The 26,484-nt window shown below is 31.0% G+C and overlaps 1 protein-coding gene and 1 long non-coding RNA gene across 2 annotated transcripts; one reads left to right on the plus strand and one right to left on the minus strand.

Annotated features, from left to right (window-relative positions):
* Window positions 1-245: 245 nt before the first annotated feature.
* Window positions 246-5,210, minus strand: LOC128986924 (uncharacterized). Its single transcript, XR_008490173.1, has 3 exons — window positions 5,087-5,210; window positions 4,001-4,138; window positions 246-2,073 (listed from the first exon to the last, which is right to left on the minus strand). It is a non-coding gene; the product is annotated as an uncharacterized LOC128986924 (long non-coding RNA).
* A 20,030-nt stretch (window positions 5,211-25,240) lies between these two features.
* Window positions 25,241-26,101, plus strand: LOC128984949 (death-associated inhibitor of apoptosis 1-like). Its single transcript, XM_054404318.1, has one exon. The coding sequence runs from the start codon at window positions 25,241-25,243 to the stop codon at window positions 26,099-26,101; it is 861 nt and encodes a 286-aa protein (XP_054260293.1).
* Window positions 26,102-26,484: the final 383 nt, after the last annotated feature.

The following is a 26,484-nucleotide window of genomic DNA, read 5'->3' on the forward strand; positions in this document are numbered from 1 at the left end:
GGGAACATTCCAGCTCCAGGATGGTAACAGATTTTGCAGATCTCTGTAGTATTGAGTGTCTTAACCTATGTTCCTATATACCATGAGGTTCGACAGGTCCCTAAAATCTATGTTGACTTAGTGTTGGGATGGGTTTAAATTTAGAGAAAATTGTGAATAAAACTAGATACTTCAGGGGTTGACCCACCTACACCCACTATAATACACTATGACAAATGCACTGGTTTTCAAAAAATGACACAAGATATGATAAAATAAGTGAAGGTTTATTACAAGTTAATATTTTGAACAGACAAGCCTGACTCAAATATCCGGTACGAAATAATAATCAATCAAAATGCTACATGCAATGTTCTTTGTTGATTTAGTAGGGATAGTTGAACTGTAGTCAGATGGAAGTTATGATAAAGGCTAGCCTAGGACTTATCAGACAGTGGAGGTCCGCTGCGGTGACAGGTGGTAGGGGTGGACGTGGTCCAGGTCCACAGCCAGGTACAATGTCAGATGGGCCAAGGTTGTAAGTGGGCCAATTCTGGTAACATCTCTCCAGCAGTAGGTTGGATCTCTCACAAGCCATAGGTAGGATCTCTCATAAGACGTAGGTTGGAACTCTTGCAGGCCAGAACATACACCCTGTAATTCCTCATGAATAATTTCTGTTCTAGTTAAGACATGTGTTCCATAAAGGCTAGGCCTTGATTAACTGAAATTTTAATCCATTTTGTAGTTGTTATGATAAAAGGTCATTAACAGTAAGTGAAACTAGGTCTTAAACTGTTCTTGCCTCAAGTTAGGCCTATCTTAGAACAACTGAGCAACAATTTGGTTTCTGACATTTACAAAGTAGCCTAAATAATTTACAAAATACATTTTTTATATTTAATTTAGAGAGCGTAGGTTGATTACATTTTCTAAGCTAAACAAGAAATATTTAAAACACTGAACTACATATGAACAAAAGCATGATGAACAAGTACAAGGTAGGCCTAGGCCAAGAATGACAAAAATTTCTAAAAACTACTAAATATATAATTTCTTCTTTTTGGACAACCTAACCTAACCACTACTCTGATTGGTTATCCTGACTTGTTCAAAAGCTCGCTCACCATACTAGCGTTGATTATAGTTTTAGGGTGTCCAACACAATTAAACTCCGCTGGATACTATATTCGGTCCACTGTGATGCGTCAAACAGTATATATATTAACATGGAGTGATCAGTTCCATGATGAATAATTGGGGCAGCCTTTTAACTGTGACAAACGTTTTTATAACAGAATCACAAATTCTATATCTCAAAGAAAAAACCCAAACTACATTGTATATAATTGTATTTTAAGTATTTAAACAAAAGTTTGTTTTAACAAACTTAACACAGCCTAACTAGTCTATAATATTTTTCTAAATACCATTGAAGGTTGAGGAAATTCATTATTTTACAGATATTTGACGAGGCAGGTTTGAAAGAATTAATGACAACAGGTGTTGGCCAGAAAAGAAAACTGAACACAAGGGAGAAATACATTAGAAACAAACGAGAAAAAGTGAGAAGGCAAAACTTGAAGGACGCCTTCCAGGTAACTTATAATATTCTTTTTATAATTAAAGTATTAACAGAGTTTATCTATGCAATAATTGCAAAATGGATCAAACTAGTCTTGGCTGTCAACCAATCCAAAAATATAATAATACTAAAAATATTAGACTATTTAGTAAATAAATAATCAATAAGCAATGGAATAGTAATCTTTGAATTGTTATTTTAAGCTTTAATTGTGGTAAAATTACACCTACATTCTTTGGCATCTGTTGTTACCACATCTATTGCTAACTAATGTGACCTCTTCATCCTTGAAGAGGCAAGTTTTTCTTATGACAAAAAAGAAAACTAATAGTTGATAAAAAGATAGTTGTTATCTGATCATGAAGTCCCTCAGACTCAGGGGGGGGTTCACAAGTCTGCTTAGACCAAGGTAGGCCTAAGTCTAGCTGTGTCTAGAATAGGCTGCTCTCCATGTCCAAGCACACTCCACCAGTCTCTTGGGCAGTCAGCAGTAGACCAGAATACCAGCCCTATATAAACCCCAAAACATATGGCATAAATGATATACAATATTTACTATGTGGGGGGAGGTGTCTCACCTTGCAAACTTTAACATGAAAAGGGCCCAAGGCCTTAGGTCCAAGACTAGACGCCTATCTTACATATTTTAAACAAAACAGAACTATTTTAGGGTACAGTTTCTTATCTGGGCTAGGCTATGCTAATACTAATTGAAACTATTGAATTGAAAATATTGATTAACAATCGATATTTTTAAATATATCTACTATAAAATTTAACTATCACAACCTAACCTAACCAACCAAACTTGCTGATGGTGAAAAAATCACACAAAAGAAAAATTGCATGGTGACTAATTAAATCAATAGTTTCAATCGATATTAGCATAGGCCTAGCCCAGTTAAAAACTATACCCCTATTTTACAATTAATTAGCCTATCGGAAAACATAGTTTGGTTAATATTCTATTTATTTCACATTGAAATATCACCTTTCAGGATCAGGGAAAGTGAAAGATATTTCTTCTTAGTATGTATTTTTAGACAACGGATATAATTATTGTTAATTATAGTTTTGTTTATTTTCAGTCATTACGAGAGGTAATTCCTCATGTGAAGAAGGAACAGCACCTTTCAAAGATAGAAACCCTAACACTGGCCAAGAACTACATCATAGCTCTGCAAAAATCATCTATGACATAAAATAAATCTATACTATAGCCCATAAGGACTATGGGTATGGCTATTAAGTGTTTGTTTGATTAGTTTTTTACCGTTTTATTCAACTCTTAATTTAGTTGAAAAGTTGAAACCTCTTTAGTTAGGCTAATTAAAGTCATTTGATTTGGCCCAGACAACTTGTAAAGTATAAATTTAATTAAAACATCTAAAGAAATACTCAAAACAGTTGATATATATATATGTTCCAACTCTTTAAGTACTTATAATTGCAGCTTTCTGTATTGTTTATTTTGGCTGTTTTTTGACAATGCCTATTGTATATTTGTAAATACTGAATGGCTGAATAAATCATTTATCATTTATCCACGATTTGAGATATTCAAGTTTAGACTGATTTTATACAGACCTACACATTTCTAGGATAAAAAAACACTTTTTATCAAAATATTTCTTAAAATAAATTGTATATAAGAGATATACTTTAGGTACCTTATTTTACCTCCTTTGCCCAATTCCGGCATGGCACAACCCTGATTCCGGCATCCACCAGCCTAATACCGGCACCCTGTGTATAGACCTTAAGTTGGTAATAGTTGATCTAACAGCCAATAACAAATAAGATAACTAGTTCATAGAGTATTGTTAACTTAAATGACATAGAAGTCACTACTGCGCTACCGGTATTTGGGGCACTGCCGGTATTAGGGTTATTTACCTTAAACTTAATAGTTACTTGGTTTTCAGAAATGCACTACCCTAAAATTACTCTTTAACTCAGAAATTTACCAACTAAACCAAATGAAAATTTCAGGGGATGTATATAAGCACTAAAACTATCTAATTATGTCCAAGCCTAGTCTAAAAAAGTAGCTAGGGAAAATATAGCCTAAAAGATTTAGTCTGAGTGACATACACCTAGGCCTACTTACAAATACCAGTAACAAAAAACTTTCTACAAGAGATAAAGGGACAAATTTCACTTTAAAAAGGATGTAGGCCACAATAATAACACACAATTAAGCAAAATCTGGCATTGAGCACAATTAATTTAAACTAAATTTAAACTTGAGCAAAATCTGGCATTAAGCACAATTAATTTAAACTAAATTTCAACGAGTTAAAATTTAAAGTTGTATTATAACTAGGCCTAGGTCTAAATTGTTTTCAAGATTTTTCTTAGGAACAACATAGGTAAGTTAGGTACCTAGGCCTGGACTACTAAGGCCTAAGGCCTAATTACTAAGGCCTAACTTACTTGAATACTTGTTGTCTTGTCTTCGTCATTGAGGTTAACTTATTTAGGCTACTGCCCAAATAGAGGTACAGTAAGTTTATTTGAGTTTATTCCATCTTGTAACTCTAGAAGAAGGTAGAGCAAGATCTTTGTCTGAAACTAAAAGAGAAATTTAACCTAACTTATATTTTGATAACGATTTCTCTCAGATAAATTTCTTGAATGTGGCAAATATGCTTCTTAGTTACTTAAATTTATAGCCCACAGAGTTAATGTGATAAGAACAAATGTTGGTGGAAAAGGATTTTAATTTGTCTTGAGATATGAATGTGAATTTGTGTGCTTTGTTTGCCAACTTCTGAAGTCACGGGCTATTAACTTAAGTATAATTTGTGCACATTTAAACTAAGGTCACAAAAGTATTAAACCACGGTGGCCGTGTTGTGTGTCAATTAAGCGATGCTTAACATTCGGAGGGCTAAATTATTGTTTGAAAGGGTAGGCCCATAACTTAGTAATGCGAGCAATTTCTTGAGATTTCTTCAAGAACCTAGTCAAATTAAACCAGTATTGACCAGATCATGTGAGGGAACAATTAGGCCTAGGCGTAGTTTAACAAACGCATTCTCATAAAAAATAACGGGTACAGTTTCTTAACTGGGCTATGCTAATATCGATTGAAACTATCGAATTGAAAATATTAATTAATAGTCGATAGGCTACTTTAAAATATATCTATTATAAAATTAAACCATCATAACCTAACCTAACCAACCAAACTTGCTGATGGTGAAAAAAATCGCATGAAGGTTTAACTTACTAATCGAATCGAAGATATTAGCATACAGTTAAGAAACTGTGTTCCAAAATAACCCCTAGTTTGAGCCTACAACTAAAATCTAAGAACATTGAAACAACTGTAAGCAAGAAATAGGCCTAAGCCTACCTATAGGTTTACAAAATTACTGGGAGTGTGCTTGATAGTATTGATCGACTATAAATTCTTGATATTAATATAGGTCTAACCATTACATAGGCCAAGGAAATAGTGAAGGTAACTTATTGTATAACCACTCTAATCTAGTCTACTGTAGTTTGTATACTTACTTACAAGTAACCATGGGATTTTTGTCCATAATTTTCAGTTAAGCCCTTTTGATGACACGACGACCAAACCAAAATAAGTTTGGAGTTTGGATATAATCAGGTTAGCCAACATAAAGAAACTGGATTTATGTAATGTGATGCCATCTAGAACAGCTGACGTGCGTTATAACAGCGCAAAACCAGGGTCTGACTTAGGGGAGGTACAAATGAGGCATTTAGTTCAGAATTCCTCCGTGAACAGCGCTGTAGTAGAGAGCACTTTGGTAATAAAGGTTTACTAATCGCAAAAATAGCCCGGCACGCTAACCATTAAACCACCGAGGCCGATGGCTATAAAACGTTTTGTTACGGTAATGGCGTTCCCTCAGCTAATAAGAAGCCCTCAGCTGTCATCGTAGCCTCTTCTATCCCTCTCCTGAGTAAATACCGCAAAACCATAAGTCTAACGTCACCCTCTGCCTTCTCTCAAGAAGACATGCCAACGCAGTCTGTTGGATTTTTTCGGAACTAAATGAACGGAACCACAGACAGAATATTGTCAAATAATAGACAATGAACAATCTGTGATTTTTAGTTAAATAAATCACCAAATCAATTTTAGTTATAATAATTCACTGTTCCAAAACACAACTTATTTTTATCTTATAAAAAACTGAATAACATTTTGTGATTTAGTTTCACTTGGTGATTTTTAGTCCAATGAATTGCTGAATCAATTTTATTTATTACTATCTATACTATTATAAAAAAGAGGTGGTGTCTGTGTGTATGGAAAAAGTAAACGCGAAAACTACTGGTCGGATTGGACTGAAATTCGGCATGATGATAGCTCATATTCCCGATTAACATATAGGTATATTCTTATTTCAAAAATCCTTTCAGGCTCCGCCCCAGTGGCTAAAACTTGAAAAATACTGGTCGGATTGGGTTGAAATTTGGCATGATGATAGCTCACATTCCCGATTAACATATAGGCATATTCTTATTTCAAAAATCCTTTCGGGCTCCGCCCCAGTGGCTCTGGAGTTTCCCATGTTAACCTTATGAGAAATGGAATTATTGAATCTTAACAGCTTATAACTTGAAATAAGAATTTTTAATGCTATTATTATTTCAATATAAAGAATTCCATATCCAAATTATTTTATAATATTCATAGATAAATTAGAATTACTACTTTTTAAGCTACAAACATACTATGTAAAAACGTATCAGGTTTGTATAGCAGGAGCATCATATTTCTATAATGAAGAATTTATTTTCTGTGATATATATAAATTATGATTCTCTACTGTTCTACTGACTTTTTCTTAATATATTTTCTTTTTTTTTAACTTTTCCCTAAACTAATTCTATTTCTTGTGGTAGAAAACTATTTATGAAAAATAAAATACATTTTTCAATTTGTAACACATATTTTGGATTAAATTTAGAAAACTTTGACTTTACAAGAAAAATTTTTAAAATATCAATGACAATTTTCTTTTCTCTTTTAGATTGTAATTTTGGGTTCATGTTTTAATCAGGGTTATTGTAATCCCAATACTGAAGTAATCCAAGATTTGTAGTCACTCATAAAATGGGATCTATTCAATGGGAGATGTTGTGTGTATCTTTTTGAGGATAGGTATTAATTAATTGGAATTATAAAAATGAAAATGAAATAAAATCTCATCTCATTATTTTATAAAAATTTTTTGTAATACAACTATGGAATAAAATTCCTTTATTGTTTGAATCAATATTGAAATTTGTTAATTATTTACCTTATTAATTACTCAGTAAATTTTGTTTGATTTGTTTAAATGTTTTATATATTACTAGCTGAACCCGGCAGACAATGTCTTGCCTTTGACTATTTATAATTTAAGTACCGTTACGTTTAATTGTCTTATTGTATATGAAGTGCTAATAACTAAATTAAAATACGTACGACAACTAATGAAACACATATAGTACAAAGGATAACCAATTCTTTATTATTGCTCTTATATTAATGCTAGTGGGTAGACAATATTTTTGGTCTTTCTATTCAGCTCAATCACGTCCTGGTTGAAGTTTGTTCGCTATGCTCACTCACCTTCAGGTTGGAGCTCGTTCGCTATGCTCACTCACCTTTAAATTGGAGCTCATTTGCTGCGCTCACTTGCCTTCAGGTTAGCTTGTTACCTACGCTAACTTGCCTCCAGGTTGAAGTTCGTTCGCTATGCTCACTCACCTTTTGGTTGCAAATTAGCTGTTGTCATAAATATAAAAGAAATAATAGTGCTACACCCTGTTGGTAATCATTGTAATTTTAATGCTATTGAACATCATAAAACAGAACCAACTTGTTTAATTGAAACCACTGTTAAGATTCATTAATTCCATTTCTCATAAGGTTAACATGGGAAACTCCAGAGCCACTGGGGCAGAGCTGATTGGACGGATCACGAAATTGATGGTGTATAAACCTATTCCATGAAATTCTACACGTATGTACCAAGTTTTGTGGCAATCGATTCAGCGGTGTCTGAGTTTATCACTGCCAAATATATATATATATACATACAAACATCCTCTTTTATACTTATAGATTAAGTAGGAGTTAGGTGGATCTAGGTATAAACACTAGGATATAACACTTCATCCAAGCTCACACTTGTCTCCAAGATTCTTTAGTATATTACAGATTTAGTTATCAACTCTTTATCAGAAAATAATCTTTGAAGAGTTCTAACATTTAAAAGGAGAATTTCTATATGGATAATATAACAAATATCCTTGTATTTTTAGAGTATCCACAACTGGATTTTATTCAGAGGGACATTATAAAAAATCTCAAATGTTTATAAGTTTTTCATATTTACATAAACATTAAATCCCAATTTCCAAAGGTACATCTAAAGGAACAGTTATTAAAATATAAAACTAATGTTTAGAGACAAAGATGTACGGTTTCAAAAGAGATTTTACTATACCACTTAAAGATAAAAAGGCAAATGAAAAAGTTGAAATGAATAGGATTAAAATATAAAACTAATGCTTGGAGATAAAGATGTACGGTTCCAAAAGAGATTTTACTATACCACTTAAAGATAAAAAGGTAAATGAAAAAGTTGAAATGAGTAAGACAATTGAAAAAAATAAAACTCTTAGAACATTTCAAACATCTAGTGAAATATAAATAAAATACCAAATACCATTTCTTTATATTTTAATATTTATCTGTTATTTGATATTATATTTAATTATGAAAATAATCATAAAAATTAATATTTATGATATCTATGTATGCAAATGAATTATAATTTTCAATTCTGATATTGGGTTTGAGAGGTAATAGTGCCTGAGGGGGAGGGTTTGTAAATTTCTCTAAAACTTTTTAAATTCAAAACCACGGAGAAATATAATTAAGAAACTTTTTTATTAACTTATCAGTCTAAACAAACAACCTGACTCTGGTCAGTTGGAGGAAATTTTAGAAAGTGTAGCAGTGTACCTAGTGAGATCAGACATTACCAGTCCAAATAAGTTGTAAAAATCAGTTGGGAGAAGTTTTAAAAATTATAACAGTGTACCTAGTAAAATCAGACAAGTGTAAGATATTGATTTCATTCAATCTTTTGTTTATTTAATTGTAAATATGGAAAGGCTTACTTTGAACAATTTAAAAAATTACGCCAAAAATTTAGGTGTGGAATTTACTCCACAGATTGGTAGAAGATTGATTATTTGGAAAATTATGAATAATTTAATAACAGTAGAGAGTGTAGTTGATTTTGTTAGTCGTTTAAATGGTCCAAAAGATATATATGATTTGTATAACACCTTAGAAAGGGAAATGTCTGATAGAAAATTCCAAATCTTAATACAACAAAAATTCAATATTGTAAAACAGAGACTATTAGAAATGTCTCAACATGATTGGAAAAAACTTTACAAAAATGAGTGTTTTTCTAAAAAGTTTATGAAAACATTTATTAACAAAATTAACTTCAATGAAGTGGTAAAATTCCAAACTTTAAATTCTTGTAATATTATTGAATTTTTCAATAAGTTTGATTTTCGTCTTTTGGTTAAACACCAAAACCTATCTGATGTAATTCTAACCCACCTTAAAGATCAAATTAATTGGGATGTTCTAATTTACTATCAAAATGTCCCTGAACGTTATTTATGGAAACATTATTATAAAATCAATCTTAATATATTGTTGAGAAACAAAAAGTTATCCAAAGATTTTATAAGTTGGATTTTAATAAATGATAAAGCAAACCAACAACAAATATGGCCAAATTTATTACAATTCCAAGAATTATCAAAAGAGCAAATTATATATATATACTCAAGATTAGATTCAGGGGAAGAGTATTTTAAAAATCAATTTGGACATCTTATAAGCAGGTATCAACATTTAGATTCTTTTCTTTTGGAAATATTTAAAAACACATTAGATTGGCCTACTATTTCATTATATCAAAACATAATCGACCTTGATTTGATTAAATTTTATAAATGGATAGATTTTAAAATATATCTTACAAGGGGTATTCTAATAAGTGAATTTGTCAAACAAAATATTCCTAAATCTTATACAGAATCAAATATATGTATAGATTGTCCGATTTGTTTAGCAACAACAGATAAAAATGTGGTCTTACGATGTTACCACATATTCTGTAAAATATGTATAAAAGAGTGGTTGGAAGACCATAGAACCTGCCCCCTCTGTAGAAATAATATTCAAATCCCAATAATTCTATAAATATTCCCACCCATTTTCCCACTGTATAGAAATAATATTTCCCTTCCAATTCTATATACCTTAGTTAGGATTAAATGGTTTCTAAACCATCACATATAAAAAAACCAATATCTTACTAGGGGACCGATCAGTGTTGTATGGATTATTGCTTGCTTGTTACTCTCCTTTCATACATAGCTTCAATTAAAATATAAAGAAATGATATTAGGTATTTTGTTTATATTTCACCAGAAGGTGAAGATGTTCTAAGAATTTTATTTTTTTCAATTGTCTTACTCATTTCAACTTTTTCATTTGCCGTTTTATCTTTAAGTGGTATAGTAACATCTCTTTTGGAATCGTACATCTTTGTCTTATAATATAAAAATCTAAAAAGTTTATAAATTTCTTTAAAAATGTATATTTAATCTGGTGATATCTTGAAACCAACTTCCAATTTATCTTATGGGAAAATTCATCCAAAAATACTTCTGGAATATTTTTAACTTTACTTATTAAGTTCCAAATTTTAGTTTTATATTTTAATAACTGTTCCTTTAGATGTACCTTTGGAAATTGAAATTTAATATTTATGTAAATATGAAAAACTTGAAACCATTTAAGATTTTTTATAATATCCCTATGAATAAAATCCAATTGTGGAGACTCTAAAAATACAAAGATATTTGTTATATTATCCATATAGAAATTTTTCTTTTAAGTGTTAGAACTTTTCAAAGATTATTTCCTGATACAGTAAAGAGTTAATAACTAAATCTGTAATATACTAAAGACTCTTGGAGACACCTACTCAGGAACACTTTTAACTTTTTAAATAGTATAAAATATTTTTTTTGCAAGACAACTTATCAAAATGGCTTAATTGACAAAAAGTAATCTCCAGAAAAATTCATCCAAAAATACTTCTGGAATATTTTTTACTTTACTTATTAAGTTCCAAACATTAGTTTTATATTTTAATAACTGTTCCTTTAGATGTACCTTTAGAAATTGAAATTTAATGTTTATGTAAATATGAAAAACTTAAAACCATTTGAGATTTTCTATAATATCCCTATGAATAAAATCCAATTGTGGAGACTCTAAAAATACAAGGATATTTGTTATATTATCTATATAGAAATTTTTCTTTTAAATGCTAGAACTTTTCAAAAATTATTTTCTGATAAAGAGTTAGTAGCTAAAAGTTTTAATATAGGTACTAAAGAATCTTGGAGACACCTACTCAGGAACATTTCTAACTTTTTAAATAGTATAAAATAGTTTTTTTGCAAGACAACTTATCAAAATGGTTTAATTGACAAAAAGTAATCTCCTTCATAGATAGCTAAACTATACTCCAAATTAGAATTTATCACCACATAATAAATATGTCTGACTAGGTATTGATTACACATACTTTTTAACACAAAAAATATTCTTATATATTTTATTCTTAATATAATCTATATGGTGCTTCCAGTTTATCTTTGAGTCTAAATGTAATCCAAGATATTTAATTTCCTCTACTTACTCAATAACAGGACAATCACAATTTGTAGATTGGCAATTTGTTTGGTGGTATTTTATCGGGGTGGTAAAACTTATGTTCTTTGATAGATAAAAATTACATATTTAGTTTTTTGGCTCATTACCATCAACTTTACTAGTATTATTAATTCAATTAGTTGTAGTATATGGGCAAGGAATATAATTTATATTTTTGTAAATATCACAAAATTTATCATTGAGAATCTTTACTATATTTTGTTCACGAGCTTGTATTTAGAGTAATTGTAAAACCATACATGTTGATTATGTTTTAAAACCTAGTTTTATGGCTAGGTGAGCTGAAAGTTTCTAAAATATCTATAGATGTTAAAATCTCCTGTTATACAAATCTAATAATATTCAACCATAAGTGTATAATTTTAAGCTGGTTTTATATTATAATTATAACTAATTTGAAAACAGTAAAATGATATATTTTTTAATTATTTATTGAAATATATAATTTGTATTGTTGGTTGGTTTTATTTACTATAGTGTCCATTTCCTTAAATAGCTGTATAAATAGTTTTAATTTATTCAAGAAAACAATATTACTTTTATTGATTACATTAATTACCCCTTCTACTAATTGTAACAAGGATGATTGCTACTAATACAGCATCATATAATCATCCAACTACCAATTGTGCATACTAACTTATCAATAATATCTTTATTTAAAAAGATTATATATTGATACTTTAAAATTTTTACCTACTCACTACCTATTCTTTGAATTAAAAAGCTTCCTTTAAATTTAATATAAAAAAATTATCACATAGGTAAACCATATTAAAGGTCACCTGTGTAATTTTTTTGAGTATTAGTCAAGGATGTGCTGAAGATAAGGCTGTGGTCAACCTGGCATTGTGGTGAGTACAAACAAGAACTATCAAGGAAGATAAGGCCATGGCCAGCCTAGACAAATCAATGTTTATCTTTGGTTCATTTTACCTGGCAATACCATGAGTACAAACAAGAACTGTCGTGGGATTACTCACTGAGTCATTTTTCATTGGGAGAAGTACAGGCTTAAAACGTATTTTCCCTTATCTTTGTTGACAAATCTTAAATGAGGACTATTTTTCTTGTTGTTATTTTACTAAATGTTATGAATTTATACATTTTAAAATTAAAATAGTGTCTCTATAATGCAGTACATTAGGAAAAAAATTTTGGGGATTTAATCTTATAGCTATCAAAATTATACTAAATACTAATAACTTTTACTGGGATAAATTAGTTACATTTCATAAAATTAGTTGTCTGGATTGATTTCTATAAGAAAGCCATCTTATCTTTCTTCCTTTATTGATGTCTCACCTCTGTCAATTATTATAATATTATTTCTAAGATTATTTAGTTTTCATTTTGAGCAAATAACCTATTTGGGATCTCAAAATAAAATTCAATACTGTTTCAATGTTTGTGATTTATATTTACTAAAACATTATCAGTTAAATTTTAAACAGCCTAAAATTAAACCAAAATTTTGTTACCAATCAATTTACAAACCAAATTAATTAAAAAATTAAAAACATTTGGTTATTATTTTTATTAGACATTATAACTATACTTGAGCCCTGTAAACAAACAAACCTTTTCCTAGTTTATCTGTCTATAAAAAAATATATATTTCTTTAATATTTTAAACTGGTTTTAATTAAAAGGTTAACCCTTTTAATGCTAGGATATATGTTTATAATTTTCTGAAAATATTAGAGTTGTTTACTTATCTATAAGTATAAAAGAGTTACATCTAAAAGTGCTAGAGTTATTTACTTATTGCATTTAAAAAGTATTATGCAATAGGGGTAAAGTCCAATGGTAAAAATAAAATTTATATTAAGTGTTAAGAAATGATATGTCAGACATTAATCATATGAGCAATCAAAATAAACAGTTACTGTTTTAAAACAACAATCAAACTCACACGATCAATAGTTACAGTGGCATAATATATCATCATTCAACACTTTTTAAGGAAAATAAGCACAACAATATATCTATCATTGCACAGTAAAATTAAAATTCTTCAAAATTAAATCAGAATAATTTCTTCCTAAAAAAATAAAATTAACAATTGCAAATTCTTTCTAGGGACTTTAAGTCCAAGACTGTAATCAGTACTTATTGTTTTAATATAAAAATTTATCTCCTTAAAGAAATCCTGATAGCAAAAAATTGGTATATTTTATATTTTTATCTCTTACTACTTGAAGATGAAGTTAAATATTTAATAAGAAAACATCAATTTAAATGTGACAAATAAAATAACCTTATTACTTATTGAGTAGGCCACAAAAATTCATCCGTAGTCTTGAAACTGTATATCTATACTCTTGAAGTAATTAACCCCCGTGAAAACATTTCCCTTATATAAGTTAACTTAGATCTGGAACCTTCTACCCATTACTGGTGATAAGGAAATTTCCAGAGGTTTCTTATCAATATGTCATGTTACTGCAGCCTACTTCTAACTATTGTAAATGTAAAACCTCTTTTTAAATCTTTAGAACAAAAAAAACATAAATCACTTTCTCATATTGCTATCCAAAATCAAACCATGTTACATTACAATGATCCCTTGAAATGGTAATATTTATCTAAGAGTATTTTTAAATATTATTCAACCACAAGTTCCTAGACTCACAATTGGTATTGTTCCCGTGCAAGAAAAAGTCAAGTATAGGTTTACTAGTACAAGTCCTGTAAACAGATTTTATACTATACTACTAAATCTGTACAAATCCTTACATATTACCACCGACTAAAGGACTAAAGGACTAGAAATCACTAGTTATAACCTCTAAGAGAATATGTGTTTTTGTATTTGACCACCATCATTGTTACCCAAATGCAGTATAATCAGCTGATTGGTATCCAGTAAAACTCAGCACAGTACAGTAGTATGTGATGAAACCCCATTTGATTAAGTTGGTGGCAAACATCTGTTTACTGGACTTAATCCTTGCATGGTAAATTTGTCAAAACAGTGTAATACGGCTTAAACGTATTTTTAAGCTTGATAATTGCAACTACCTAGTAATTTATTAACTAGAAAAATGAGATATATTGACAAGAAGTTAGTCTTATTTATATTAGCTCATTGCCATAGATTCCCATAGATGAAAACTAAAATTGAAATCAATTGCACCCACCCCCAATTTATTAGGAGGTAATGAATTGTGGATACTTAGGTAGGATGTTGTGCTCCTTGGTATGAAATAATATCCACACTAGTGAGGGAAATAACTATCATCAGTACAATCCTGAACTAGACCAACTCATTGACAAATTTACTGGAATAAGCTTATTATAATTCTAAGCAGTACAACAAGTATCTATCAGACATTATTATTATTATTATTATTATTATTATTTGTTGTCATGAGAGCCGAAGCCCCCTGACTGCTTACCCGGTACCTATCCTACAGGACATACCCGGGCCCCATGATGTAGGCCGAAGCTTACGCATCAACCTTTAGCACATCATGGGCGGATGACTTAAGGTCATCAGGCTCGCCGGCTGCCGAAGCAGACCCTTCGGAAAGAGGGTTGCCCCTCAATCCTAACCAGGGATTCCGGCTGCTTGTTTAAGCGTCACTCCACCTGGGTTCCACTAGGTCGGAACCTAGAGGTCCATAGTAGAGCGCCCCGATGCATTTAGTGCAAGCAACACTCGGGACCTATCTCATCCCTGACAGGCAGAACCCGCCATCAATAGCCAGGAGGAAGGGGACCATCAGCACGCTGACGGGGGGAACCCCAACCTCCCATTTACACCGCTGCCCGATCGAGGCCTGACCCATTGCTGGGAACCAGAGATATCTAGAGCGATAGATCCCCAGATACTCCTGGCGGGCTCGGACCCAGCACCCGATCTACTTCGTTTGCCCGTCAGACCCAACATCACTGCCAGGCCATCAGGGTTTCCCAAAAGGAGGCAGGTATAGAAGTGGGACCCACCCGGATGAACCTATCCACCAGAGGTGGCGACACCCTTGACTCAATTGAGGTTCCGGGAAGAACCCCCCACACTCAAGATAACCATACCGTCCGTGCTCAGAGACAGGGATAGGTTTGCATAAGTACCTACAAACCGTTGCCCTCACACTGCGGAAAGTTACGTTGCCCTTGAGTGTCCCCGTGAGCTGCGGGTACTTGCCCGTTTTCACCTCCAGGAAAGGTTACTTCCAAAGTCGAGGATTTGCCCACTGAATGCTGGTCGCACACCACAAGCAGGCCGAAGCCCAAAGTACCACAGACACAGGTAGGTTAGAGATTATGATGTACTTCCATCTCTCCTAGAGCTAAACACCCCTCCATCCTGGATAAAGGAATGTCAAGGAATATCTATCAGACATACTAAAACCCACTAAGACAACTAGATATGGGGCCAGACTGTCGGAGGAATTAATTATAGCAATATTTCAAAGAGTTGGACAGTTGGCCAAATGAGGCATGATGCCAAGTATTCTAGGTAGAAGGAGAGGGGAAGGAGGGAGAAGGAAGAGAAGTAGGAGGAGAGAGATGACAAGGGGGAGAAGGGAGAAGAGGGGGTAGAGAGTCTCATTGGTCAGAAATTTCTAAAATGCTAACCCTGTGTGTGTGTGTGTGTGAGTGTGTCAGAATCGGTATTAAAGGAGTGGGGGAATAGCTGTTCCTTCAGTCTCTCATCGGCAGCACAAGCATTCGGTCATCACCTGGGTAAGTCCTCTACTCACACACATAGGCTAGAGACTTAGTCGGACTATAGCAAGCTGGGGTTAACTTGTTAAAATTTACAAGTCTTTTTTAAATAACTTAGAAAATTTTCAACAGTCTATATGCCAGCGAAACTTAGCCAAATACAGACAACTTATAATTTCAACGAATTTCACAAGTTCTTTTAAACACTTAGAAAATTTTCAACAGTCTCCATGTCAGTGAAACTTAGCCAAATCCAACCAACCAACTGATATTTTCAACAAACTTCACAATTTCCTTTTAACACTTAGAAGATTTCCAACAGTCTCCATGTCAGTGAAACTTAGGAAGACTTTTAAAAAACTTAGAAAATTTTCAACAGTCTCCTTTTTAGTGAAACTTAGCCAAATACAAACAACCAACTGATATTTTCAACGAACTTCACAATTTCCTTTTAACACTTAGAAGATTTCCAACAGTCTCCATGTCAGTAAAACTTAGGAAGACTTTTAAAAAACTTAGAAAATTTTCAACAGTCTCCTTTTTAGTGAAACTTAGCCAAATACAAACAACCAACTGGTAATTTCAACGAACTTCACAAGTTCTTTTTAACACTTAGAATATTTTCAACAGTCTCAATGTCAGTGAAACTTAGGAAGACTTTTAAAAAACTTAGAAAATTTTCAACAGTCTCCTTTTTAGTGAAACTTAGCCAAATATTCAACAGTCTCCATGTCAGTGAAACTTAGCCAAATACAAACAACTCCATGTCAGTGAAACTTAGCTAAATACAAACAACTAACTGATAATTTCAACGAACTTCACAAGTTCTTTTTAACACTTAGAATATTTTCAACAGTTTCCATGTCAGTGAAACTTAGTAAGACTTTTAAAAAACTTAGAAAATTTTTAACAGTCTCCTTTTTAGTGAAACTTAGCCAAATATTCAACAGTCTCCATGTCAGTGAAACTTAGCCAAATACAAACAACTCCATGTCAGTGAAACTTAGCTAAATACAAACAACTAACTGATAATTTCAACAAACTTCACAAGTTCTTTTTAACACTTAGAATATTTTCAACAGTTTCCATGTCAGTGAAACTTAGGAAGACTTTTAAAAAAACTTAGAAAATTTTTAACAGTCTCCTTTTTAGTGAAACTTAGCCAAATACAAACAACCAACTGATAATTTCAACGAACTTCACAATTTCCTTTTAACACTTAGAAGATTTCCAACAGTCTCCATGTCAGTAAAACTTAGGAAGACTTTTAAAAAACTTAGAAAATTTTCAACAGTCTCCTTTTTAGTGAAACTTAGCCAAATACAAACAACCAACTGATATTTTCAACGAACTTCACAATTTCCTTTTAACACTTAGAAGATTTCCAACAGTCTCCATGTCAGTAAAACTTAGGAAGACTTTTAAAAAACTTAGAAAATTTTCAACAGTCTCCTTTTTAGTGAAACTTAGCCAAATATTCAACAGTCTCCATGTCAGTGAAACTTAGCCAAATCCAACCAACTGATAATTTCATCAAACTTCACAAGTTCTTTTTAACACTTAGAAGATTTTCAACAGTTTCCATGTCAGTGAAACTTAGGAAGACTTTTAAAAACTTAGAACATTTTTAACAGTCTCCTTTTTAGTGAAACTTAGCCAAATATTCAACAGTCTCCATGTCAGTGAAACTTAGCCAAATCCAACCAACTGATAATTTCATCAAACTTCACAAGTTCTTTTTAACACTTAGAATATTTTCAACAGTTTCCATGTCAGTGAAACTTAGTAAGACTTTTAAAAACTTAGAAAATTTTTAACAGTCTCCTTTTTAGTGAAACTTAGCCAAATATTCAACAGTCTCCATATCAGTGAAACTTAGCCAAATACAAACAACTGATAATTTTAACAAATTTTACAAGTTCTTTCTCTAGACTTAGGTGTGTTGTTAGTTAGGTTTCCTAATTCTGAATTTATAACAAGTCTTTTAAAAACATTTCATCATTTTAAATTTTCAGTCTCCATATCAGTAAAACTTAGCCAAATACAAACAACTGATAATCTTAACAAATTTCACAAGTTATTTTAGCTAGATTCCCTTAATCAAAATTATTAAAAGTACTTAAAAAATAAGAATATTTCAAACGATCTGCATGTCTGCAACACAAGTAACTAATAATCTGAAAACTTTTTACATGTTCTTTCTTTAGTCTTAGGTGTGTAGCTAGATTCCAACATTCAAAATTATTACAACTCCTTTAAAAACTTATAATACATTCAACAGGCTCTTTGTCAGCAACACTTATTCACATTGATTTGGATGATACTCTAAACAAATTTGGTCCTGAGTAATCTGCCAGTTTACTTTATACTAAGCAAATCATCTTTTAATTTTACAAATATAATTTTACTAATTCGATAAGCTAAATATCTTTTATCTTTTCCTAAATTACAAAGAGGGGGATTTACAAATATTATTTTATGAATTTTTAAAAATGAAATTTTCCCTACCCTTCTCCCCCCATAGTATGGGTAGGGGATTTGGGATATATACCAGTACATCTAGGCATATTCTTTAGAGTTTGGTGAGTGCTCTCTTAGGCTTCATAATTTGAACAACCTTGTAAAAACTCAAAAAAAATAGTAGTGAGTTGTAGGGTTTTAAACAAAACTTAGGAAATTTTATTATTACTACTTTTAAAAATAGATACAGTCTGTAACATTGGATACCCTGCGGTGTTAACTAAGATGTTACAGATTTAAACACTTTCAAAAATTAGTAGTGAGTTGTGGGGTTTTTAACAAAACTTAGGAAATTTTATTATTACTACTTTTAAAAATAGATACAGTCTGTAACATTGGATACCCTGCGGTGTTAACTAAGATGTTACAGATTTAAACAATTTTTAAAAATTAGTAGTGAGTTGTAGGGTTTTTAACAAAACTTAGGAAATTTTATTATTACTACTTTTAAAAATAGATACAGTCTGTAACATTGGATACCCTGCGGTGTTAACTAAGATGTTACAGATTTAAACACTTTCAAAAATTAGTAGTGAGTTGTAGGGTTTTTAACAAAACTTAGGAAATTTTATTTTTACTACTTTTAAAAATAGATACAGTCTGTAACATTGGATACCCTGCGGTGTTAACTAAGATGTTACAGATTTAAACACTTTAAAAAATTAGTAGTGAGTTGTGGGGTTTTTAACAAAACTTAGGAAATTTTATTATTACTACTTTTAAAAATAGATACAGTCTGTAACATTGGATACCCTGCGGTGTTAACTAAGATGTTACAGATTTAAACAATTTTTAAAAATTAGTAGTGAGTTGTGGGGTTTTTAACAAAACTTAGGAAATTTTATTATTACTACTTTTAAAAATAGATACAGTCTGTAACATTGGATACCCTGCGGTGTTAACTAAGATGTTACAGATTTAAACACTTTAAAAAATTAGTAGTGAGTTGTAGGGTTTTTAACAAAACTTAGGAAATTTTATTATTACTACTTTTAAAAATAGATACAGTCTGTAACATTGGATACCCTGCGGTGTTAACTAAGATGTTACAGATTTAAACACTTTAAAAAATTAGTAGTGAGTTGTAGGGTTTTTAACAAAACTTAGGAAATTTTATTATTACTACTTTTAAAAATAGATACAGTCTGTAACATTGGATACCCTGCGGTGTTAACTAAGATGTTACAGATTTAAACACTTTCAAAAATTAGTAGTGAGTTATAGGGTTTTTAACAAAACTTAGGAAATTTTATTTTTACTACTTTTAAAAATAGATACAGTCTAAGGTGTTACAGATTTTAAAAAATTAGTAGTGAAATTGGGTCATTTTGTGGGAACACAATAAACCTTTCCTCATACAAAGGTTGGTGATGCGTCATACAATAGCCTCTCCCGACCGAGCCAACCCCCCCTTGCCGAGGTGTATTTGGGGCTTATTACAAAGTGGGGCTCTGGCGAATTGTTCTTGCTCAAATGTTCCAACAGCATTTGAGTAAGCCAAAAGATTAAAAATGATTTCAAGGGTGGGAATTTTAATAAAAGTTACAAGAATTTGAAAATTCTTAAAAATATAAAAATTTTTATAAATATGAAGTCTAAGTCCAGACAATTTAATCTAGATCACACTAAAATTCTAGTAACACCTTCCCCATTAATACTAGTCAGGATGCTCCTAAAAACAATATTTAAAAATCAATTAAACAATCACACCATAACTCTTTTTCTACTTCTCTTATGATAACTTTTAATACCCTCTTCCTACTTTACAAATCATCCCTTCCACTTAAGATGACCTTTTAAACCACCCTAATAATAATTAACCATTACCCCCTCTTCCTACCACCCAGGATGACCTTGAAAACCCCCATTTTATATGTTACAAATGGTAAATAGCCAGTTACCCCCCCTCTCCCCACCACTTAGGATGACCTTGAAACCTCCTAAAATGTTCCCCTTCCTTTATTTTATACATTATCCCCCCTACCACTTCCCCCTCCATGATACCAAAAATGTTTAAAAGGAGGCTCACAAATAGTACCTCTTCAGTTGAGAAGAGGCTCACTATTGTGAGGTTTATAAATTGTGACTCTTCCCTAAAAGTTTATTGAGAAGTAAGTGTTTCCATTTAGAAGGTGATTATTTACTGAAATGGATAGAATATTGACTTGTATAGTAATTTTAGATTGTAAATATTTTGGCTACATCCAGAGAGAAGTTATTAAAACTCTCAAATGGTTTGAAGTTTTTCATATTTATATCAAGATTAAATCTGAAATTTCAAAACTACATCTAAAGGAGCGTTTGTTGTCTTATGACTCTAATAAATGGGATTTAATAAGCAAATCAAAAAATACACCTGATCTGTTTTTAATAGAATTTGCCCATAAATTGAACTGGAAGTTGGTTTCACATCACCACCATATCACACATGCTTTTTTAAAGAAGTTTATACATTTTTTGGACTTTGATATCATAAGTCAAAGATGTGCTGTTTCAAAAGAAACTGTAAAACTCTGTGTAAACTTGGAAAAGCAAATGATAAAAAAAATCAATTTTGCCAAGAAAATGAAAGGAGATAGAAATACATAAATTGGAACTGTAATTAATATCAATATTCCTTGGAACTTATGAACTTATTCTGTGAACTATCAACTTAGAAACGTTTATCCTTTATATTTAGTACAAAATGTGTGAACTTTTGATCTTATTTGCTGAATTTCCAATAATAATTCTGTGTATTTTAATATTTATATTTGACTTTATAAGGTATTTAATTAATTAAATCATAAAAAAATATTTATAAATCTTGTGCTTAAACTTTTAGATCATTGGAGAATTTGAGGAGTTTTAATATATTACTTAGAATGGGAAGTTCAATAACCCCCCCCCCCCCTAACTAAAAAGGGTTCAATAACCCCCCCCCCACTAAAAAGGGGAGTTTAAAGTAAACCCCCACTAAGAAATGGGATCTTAAATAAACTTCCCCCTCTAATCATTCACAGCAGATATAAGGGACCACTAACTCTATGGCTCATCAGTCTTAGCAAATACTTGACATTGGTTAGTTGGTGTCAGTCAGAGGAAGCTTTGAAAATTGTAGTAGTATCCCTTGTAAAATCAGGCAACAGTCCAGACAAGTAGTGATAATTTGTTAGTTAAAAGAAGTTTTACAAATTGTAACAGTGAACCCACACAAACAAGTGAAGTGAACATCTGTGTGAACATTAAGTTGAAAAAGGTTTTCAAAAACTATAACAGTGTATCTAGTGAAATCAGAGAAGTATAAGGAATTGGATTTTGTAATCTTTTATCTAATTGATTGTAAGTATGGAAAGATTTACACTAAACAATTTGAAAGACTTCGCAAAGAATTTAGGAGTAGAATTTACTCCACAAATTGGCAGAAGGATGATTATTTGGAAAATTGTGAATGTACTATTAACAATAGAGAGTGTGATTTATTTTATAAGTCGTTTAAATGATCCAAAAGATATTTATGAATTATACAACACCTTAGAGAGAGAAGTATATGATGGAAAATTCCAGTACTTGTTACTACAAAAACTCAATATTGTTAAACAAAAACTATTGGAAATGTCACAGCAAGATTGGAAAAAACTCTATAAAAATGAATGTTTTTCTGAAACATTTCTGAAAACGTTTAAAAATAAAATCAACTTCAATGAAGTGGTGAAACACCAAAACCTAAGTTCTACTATAATTATTGAGTTTTTCAACAAGTTTGATTTTCGTCTTTTGGTTAAAAACCAAAATCTTTCTGATGTACTTCTAACTCATCTTCAAGATCAAATTGATTGGGATGTTCTAATCTATCATCAAGATGTGCCTGAACGCTATTTATACAAACACTACAACAAAATAAACATTAATGTGTTGTTGAGAAACAAGAAGATATCAAAAAATTTTATAACTTGGATTCTAATGAATGATCAGGCAAGTCAACATCAAATATGGCTAAATTTAGTACAATATCAAGATTTATCAAAAGAGCAAATGATGTTAATACATTCAAGATTGAACTCAGGAGATGAATATTTTCTACACCAATTTGGAAATCTTATAAGCAGGTATCAAAAATTGGACTCTTTTCTTCTAGATATATTTAAACACATATTGCACTGGCCTACAATTTCGTTGTATCAAAATATAATTGACTTGGATTTGATTAGGTATTGTAAATGGATCGATTTTAAAACATATCTGGCAAGGGGGATTCCAATAAGTGATTTTGTCAGACACAATATCCCAAAATCATATACAGAAGCAAACACATGTATAGATTGTCCAGTCTGTTTGGCAACAACAGAAGAAAATGTGGTCTTACAATGTAACCACATGTTCTGTAAAACATGTATGAAAGAATGGTTGAAAGGCAATAGTACTTGCCCCCTCTGTAGAAATCAGATTGAGTTTCCAATGATTCTGTAAATATCCCCCCACCCTTCCAAAGAAAAGTCCTCCCCCTCCTTTTGAATCAATATTATCCTTTCAATTCTGTAAATATTCACATCCCACCAAAATCACCTGTATATATTATATTTCATTTCTAAATGTCTAAATATCCCCACCCCACCAATTTACAGTTATATAAAGTTACCCCAAGATGAGAATTACACTATAAAGTGTTTTGAATTCTTGATTATATCATGGAAGCTACATTATTATCTAAAGAAGAAAAGAAGATTATTGAAAACATTTTAAAATTATTAGTTGTACAATCGAAATTTCATAAATTAAATGCAAAGTACAAGTTACCAATTGAAAACTTGATATCATTTTTAATTAGTAACTTTCCATTACAAGAACAACACTCAGTTTGGAAAAAGGTATCAACAAAAAGAAAATACATTAGGAAAAACAAAGTAAGTTTGACAAATAATAAAGATACAATTATTGATCCATTACAACACGATGATAACCTTGAAGTATCCTTGGAACAAACAACAAATCTATGTATAATTGCAAAATTCCAAGAAGATGATGAACCAGAATATATAATTCCTGATGTGTACCCTCCAGAAGATTAATCTCAAATACTGATTGCCAGCTATGAAGAACAAATATTTTAAATTATCAAAAGATAAAATGAAAATACAATTATATTATAAATTAATTTGAAAATAATAATTATAGTTTAAGTGCTATAATTAACAAATGCCATTCCCCCACCAATATTTTCAACCCCCCACCAATATTTTTAACCCCCCACCACCACTACAACCCCCAATTGAAAACCTGGGTAAAAGATAGCCTTAGTATTGGAATTCAACTAGTAAGCATTTGAAAGCCTTAGTGGAAACATGGAACCAACATTGAAATACAAAAAGGAAAAGAGAATTGTTGAAGGTATTTTAAAATTTTTATTTGTTAAGTCAAACTTTTACGATTTGAACCCAATTTATCGTTTACAAATTGAAAACTTAATTTTATTCTTAATTCATATATTTCCAAAAGAAGAACAACAACTAGTTTGGAAAAGAGTAACAAAAACAAGAAAATATACTAAAAAGAACAAGAATAAAGTATGTACAATTAATATTAATAATGCCAATGTTACACCACAACAATATAATAACTTTGAAGAAGATTTTGAGCAAAGCCCCAGTTCAGATTTAACTAAAAGAGAAAAGAATTTAGTATTTTCAAGAATCTCAGAAAAAATTGAATCTAATAGTACTAAAATAGAATTTACATTACAACATGGAGAAAACTCTGAGGAATATTTGAATCAAGACATAAATGAAAAAATAACTATGGAAAATGAAATATATTATAAACCAGAAAATGTAGATGTAAATCCAGATGAACCATCCTTACAAACAGAATCACAATATGGAGGAAACTCTGAAGAATATTTAAAACAAGTTATAAATTTAAATTTAACTATTGGAGACGAAGGACATCATCAAACAGAACATAGAATTATAACTCCTGATGAACCGTTGCAGAATGAAGAAGAAATAATAAATAATGCCTCAGAAATTAAAACATTTAAAATTAAAACACCCCTACTGACAGAAGAAGAGATAGAATTTTTAGATACAATGGATGTATATGATGATGGTTTTCAAGGACAGACAATTAACAATCCCTCTAAAAATAACATAGAAACACCAGAACTGACAGAAGATGAGACCGAATTCCTAAACAAAATAGAAATACGAAATAATAGTTTTCAAGAACAAATAATTGTTAACTGTGATCAAATTAAACAAGAACTCCAACTAACTGAAGAGGAAATGGAATATTTAAAAGAGTTTGAAACAGTATATATTGAAGATACATAGCTTATGCATTTTTTATTAATATGGTAATTGTGGCTACAGGTTTGATTTAAAAGTTAAAATTAAAAAATATTTACTGATTTGGTCTTTAATGAATATTTAGATTGATGTCCCCTCCCCTTTCAAAACATAATCCCCCCCACCTTCAAGTAAGGCTATAAAACCCCCACACTCTAATAAAGTGGAGTTTAAGACCCCCACTATGTAATGTGGGGGGTTGCTATGTGGGTTATAAAACCAACATCCTACCAGGAGACCAGTCAGTATTGCATGGACTATCCTTGCTGTTTGGACTTTGGTTCAGTGTTATACGGACTATCTCTACTCTTTGGATTTTGGTTAGTATTGGTAAATTTGAATATGTCTGATACTCTAAGATTTCGATATGAAACAGAAAGACTCAACAGTTTTGTCAATTGGCCAGTTTCATTTTTAAATCCAAGTTCAATGGCTACTTCTGGATTCTATTATTTTCAAAGAGAAGATGTTGTTCGGTGTGCATTTTGTGGTGTTGAAATTGGATCTTGGGTTGAGGGAGATGATCCCACACTAGATCATAAAAGATGGTCACCTTCATGTAAATTTGTCCAAAACATGCCATGCGGAAATGTTCCCGTAAAAAATATCTCTGAAGATCAACAACCATCACTACAAAACTTAGGGATAAATCAAATCAAATTTCCATCCTTTCCCCAGTTTAAATTATTAGAGTCAAGACTTAAATCTTATCAAAAATGGCCAAAAACACCAAAATTTACACCTGAAATGTTCAGTGAGGCTGGATTTTTTTATACAGGGAAAGAAGATGGCATTATATGTTATTACTGTGGTGGGGGGTTGAATAATTGGAGTAAGGAATCGGATGAACCTTGGGTTGAACACGCTAGACACTTCTCAAAATGTTATTTTTTGCTAACAACCAAGGGAAAAAGCTTTGTTAGTAATGTATGTGCAAAATCCCCAACAAAAGAATCAAAACAAGAGGGTTTAAATGAATATAAATTAAAACAAGAGGAGGATAATCAAGACATATTAAGTAAAAAATTACAAAAAAATAATCCAGGAAACAATGAATGCAAAATATGCTATATGGAAGAAGTGGCTATTGTGTTCTTACCCTGTGCTCATGCTGTGGCCTGTGTAAAATGTGCTTTGTCACTAACTAAATGTGCAGTTTGTCGCCAAGATATCAATGCAACCATCCGTGTGTTTTTTTCATAACATTGCAAACTTAGAAATTTTGTTTATAAATATTTTAAAAATTGTATATAAGTTTTAATATTTTAACATCATTTGATTATTGTTACAATATAGTAGAAAAATAAAATTAAGACATCTTATATGAAATTTGTTAATAATTTTGCTTAATATGATTTTAGTTTCAGTGAACAAATAAAAATATTCTTTGAACATTGAAAGTGATTATTTAATACTACTGAAATAAACTTTTATGAAAAATTACAATTAATCAAATTTTAAAATGAGTATAAATAATAATTTTGTGAAATATAAAATAAGGGTGTAATTGTTAAAATACTAAAGTGAAATATTTTATTGAGTATATTCTATTTATTTATTTAAAATGTACTATAAAAGTAGGGTTG

This window comes from Macrosteles quadrilineatus, unplaced genomic scaffold, assembly GCF_028750875.1.
Source record: "Macrosteles quadrilineatus isolate MER2022 unplaced genomic scaffold, UCM_ALF_1.0 Scaffold_2__2_contigs__length_208266976, whole genome shotgun sequence".
Classification (NCBI taxonomy): domain Eukaryota; kingdom Metazoa; phylum Arthropoda; class Insecta; order Hemiptera; family Cicadellidae; genus Macrosteles; species Macrosteles quadrilineatus.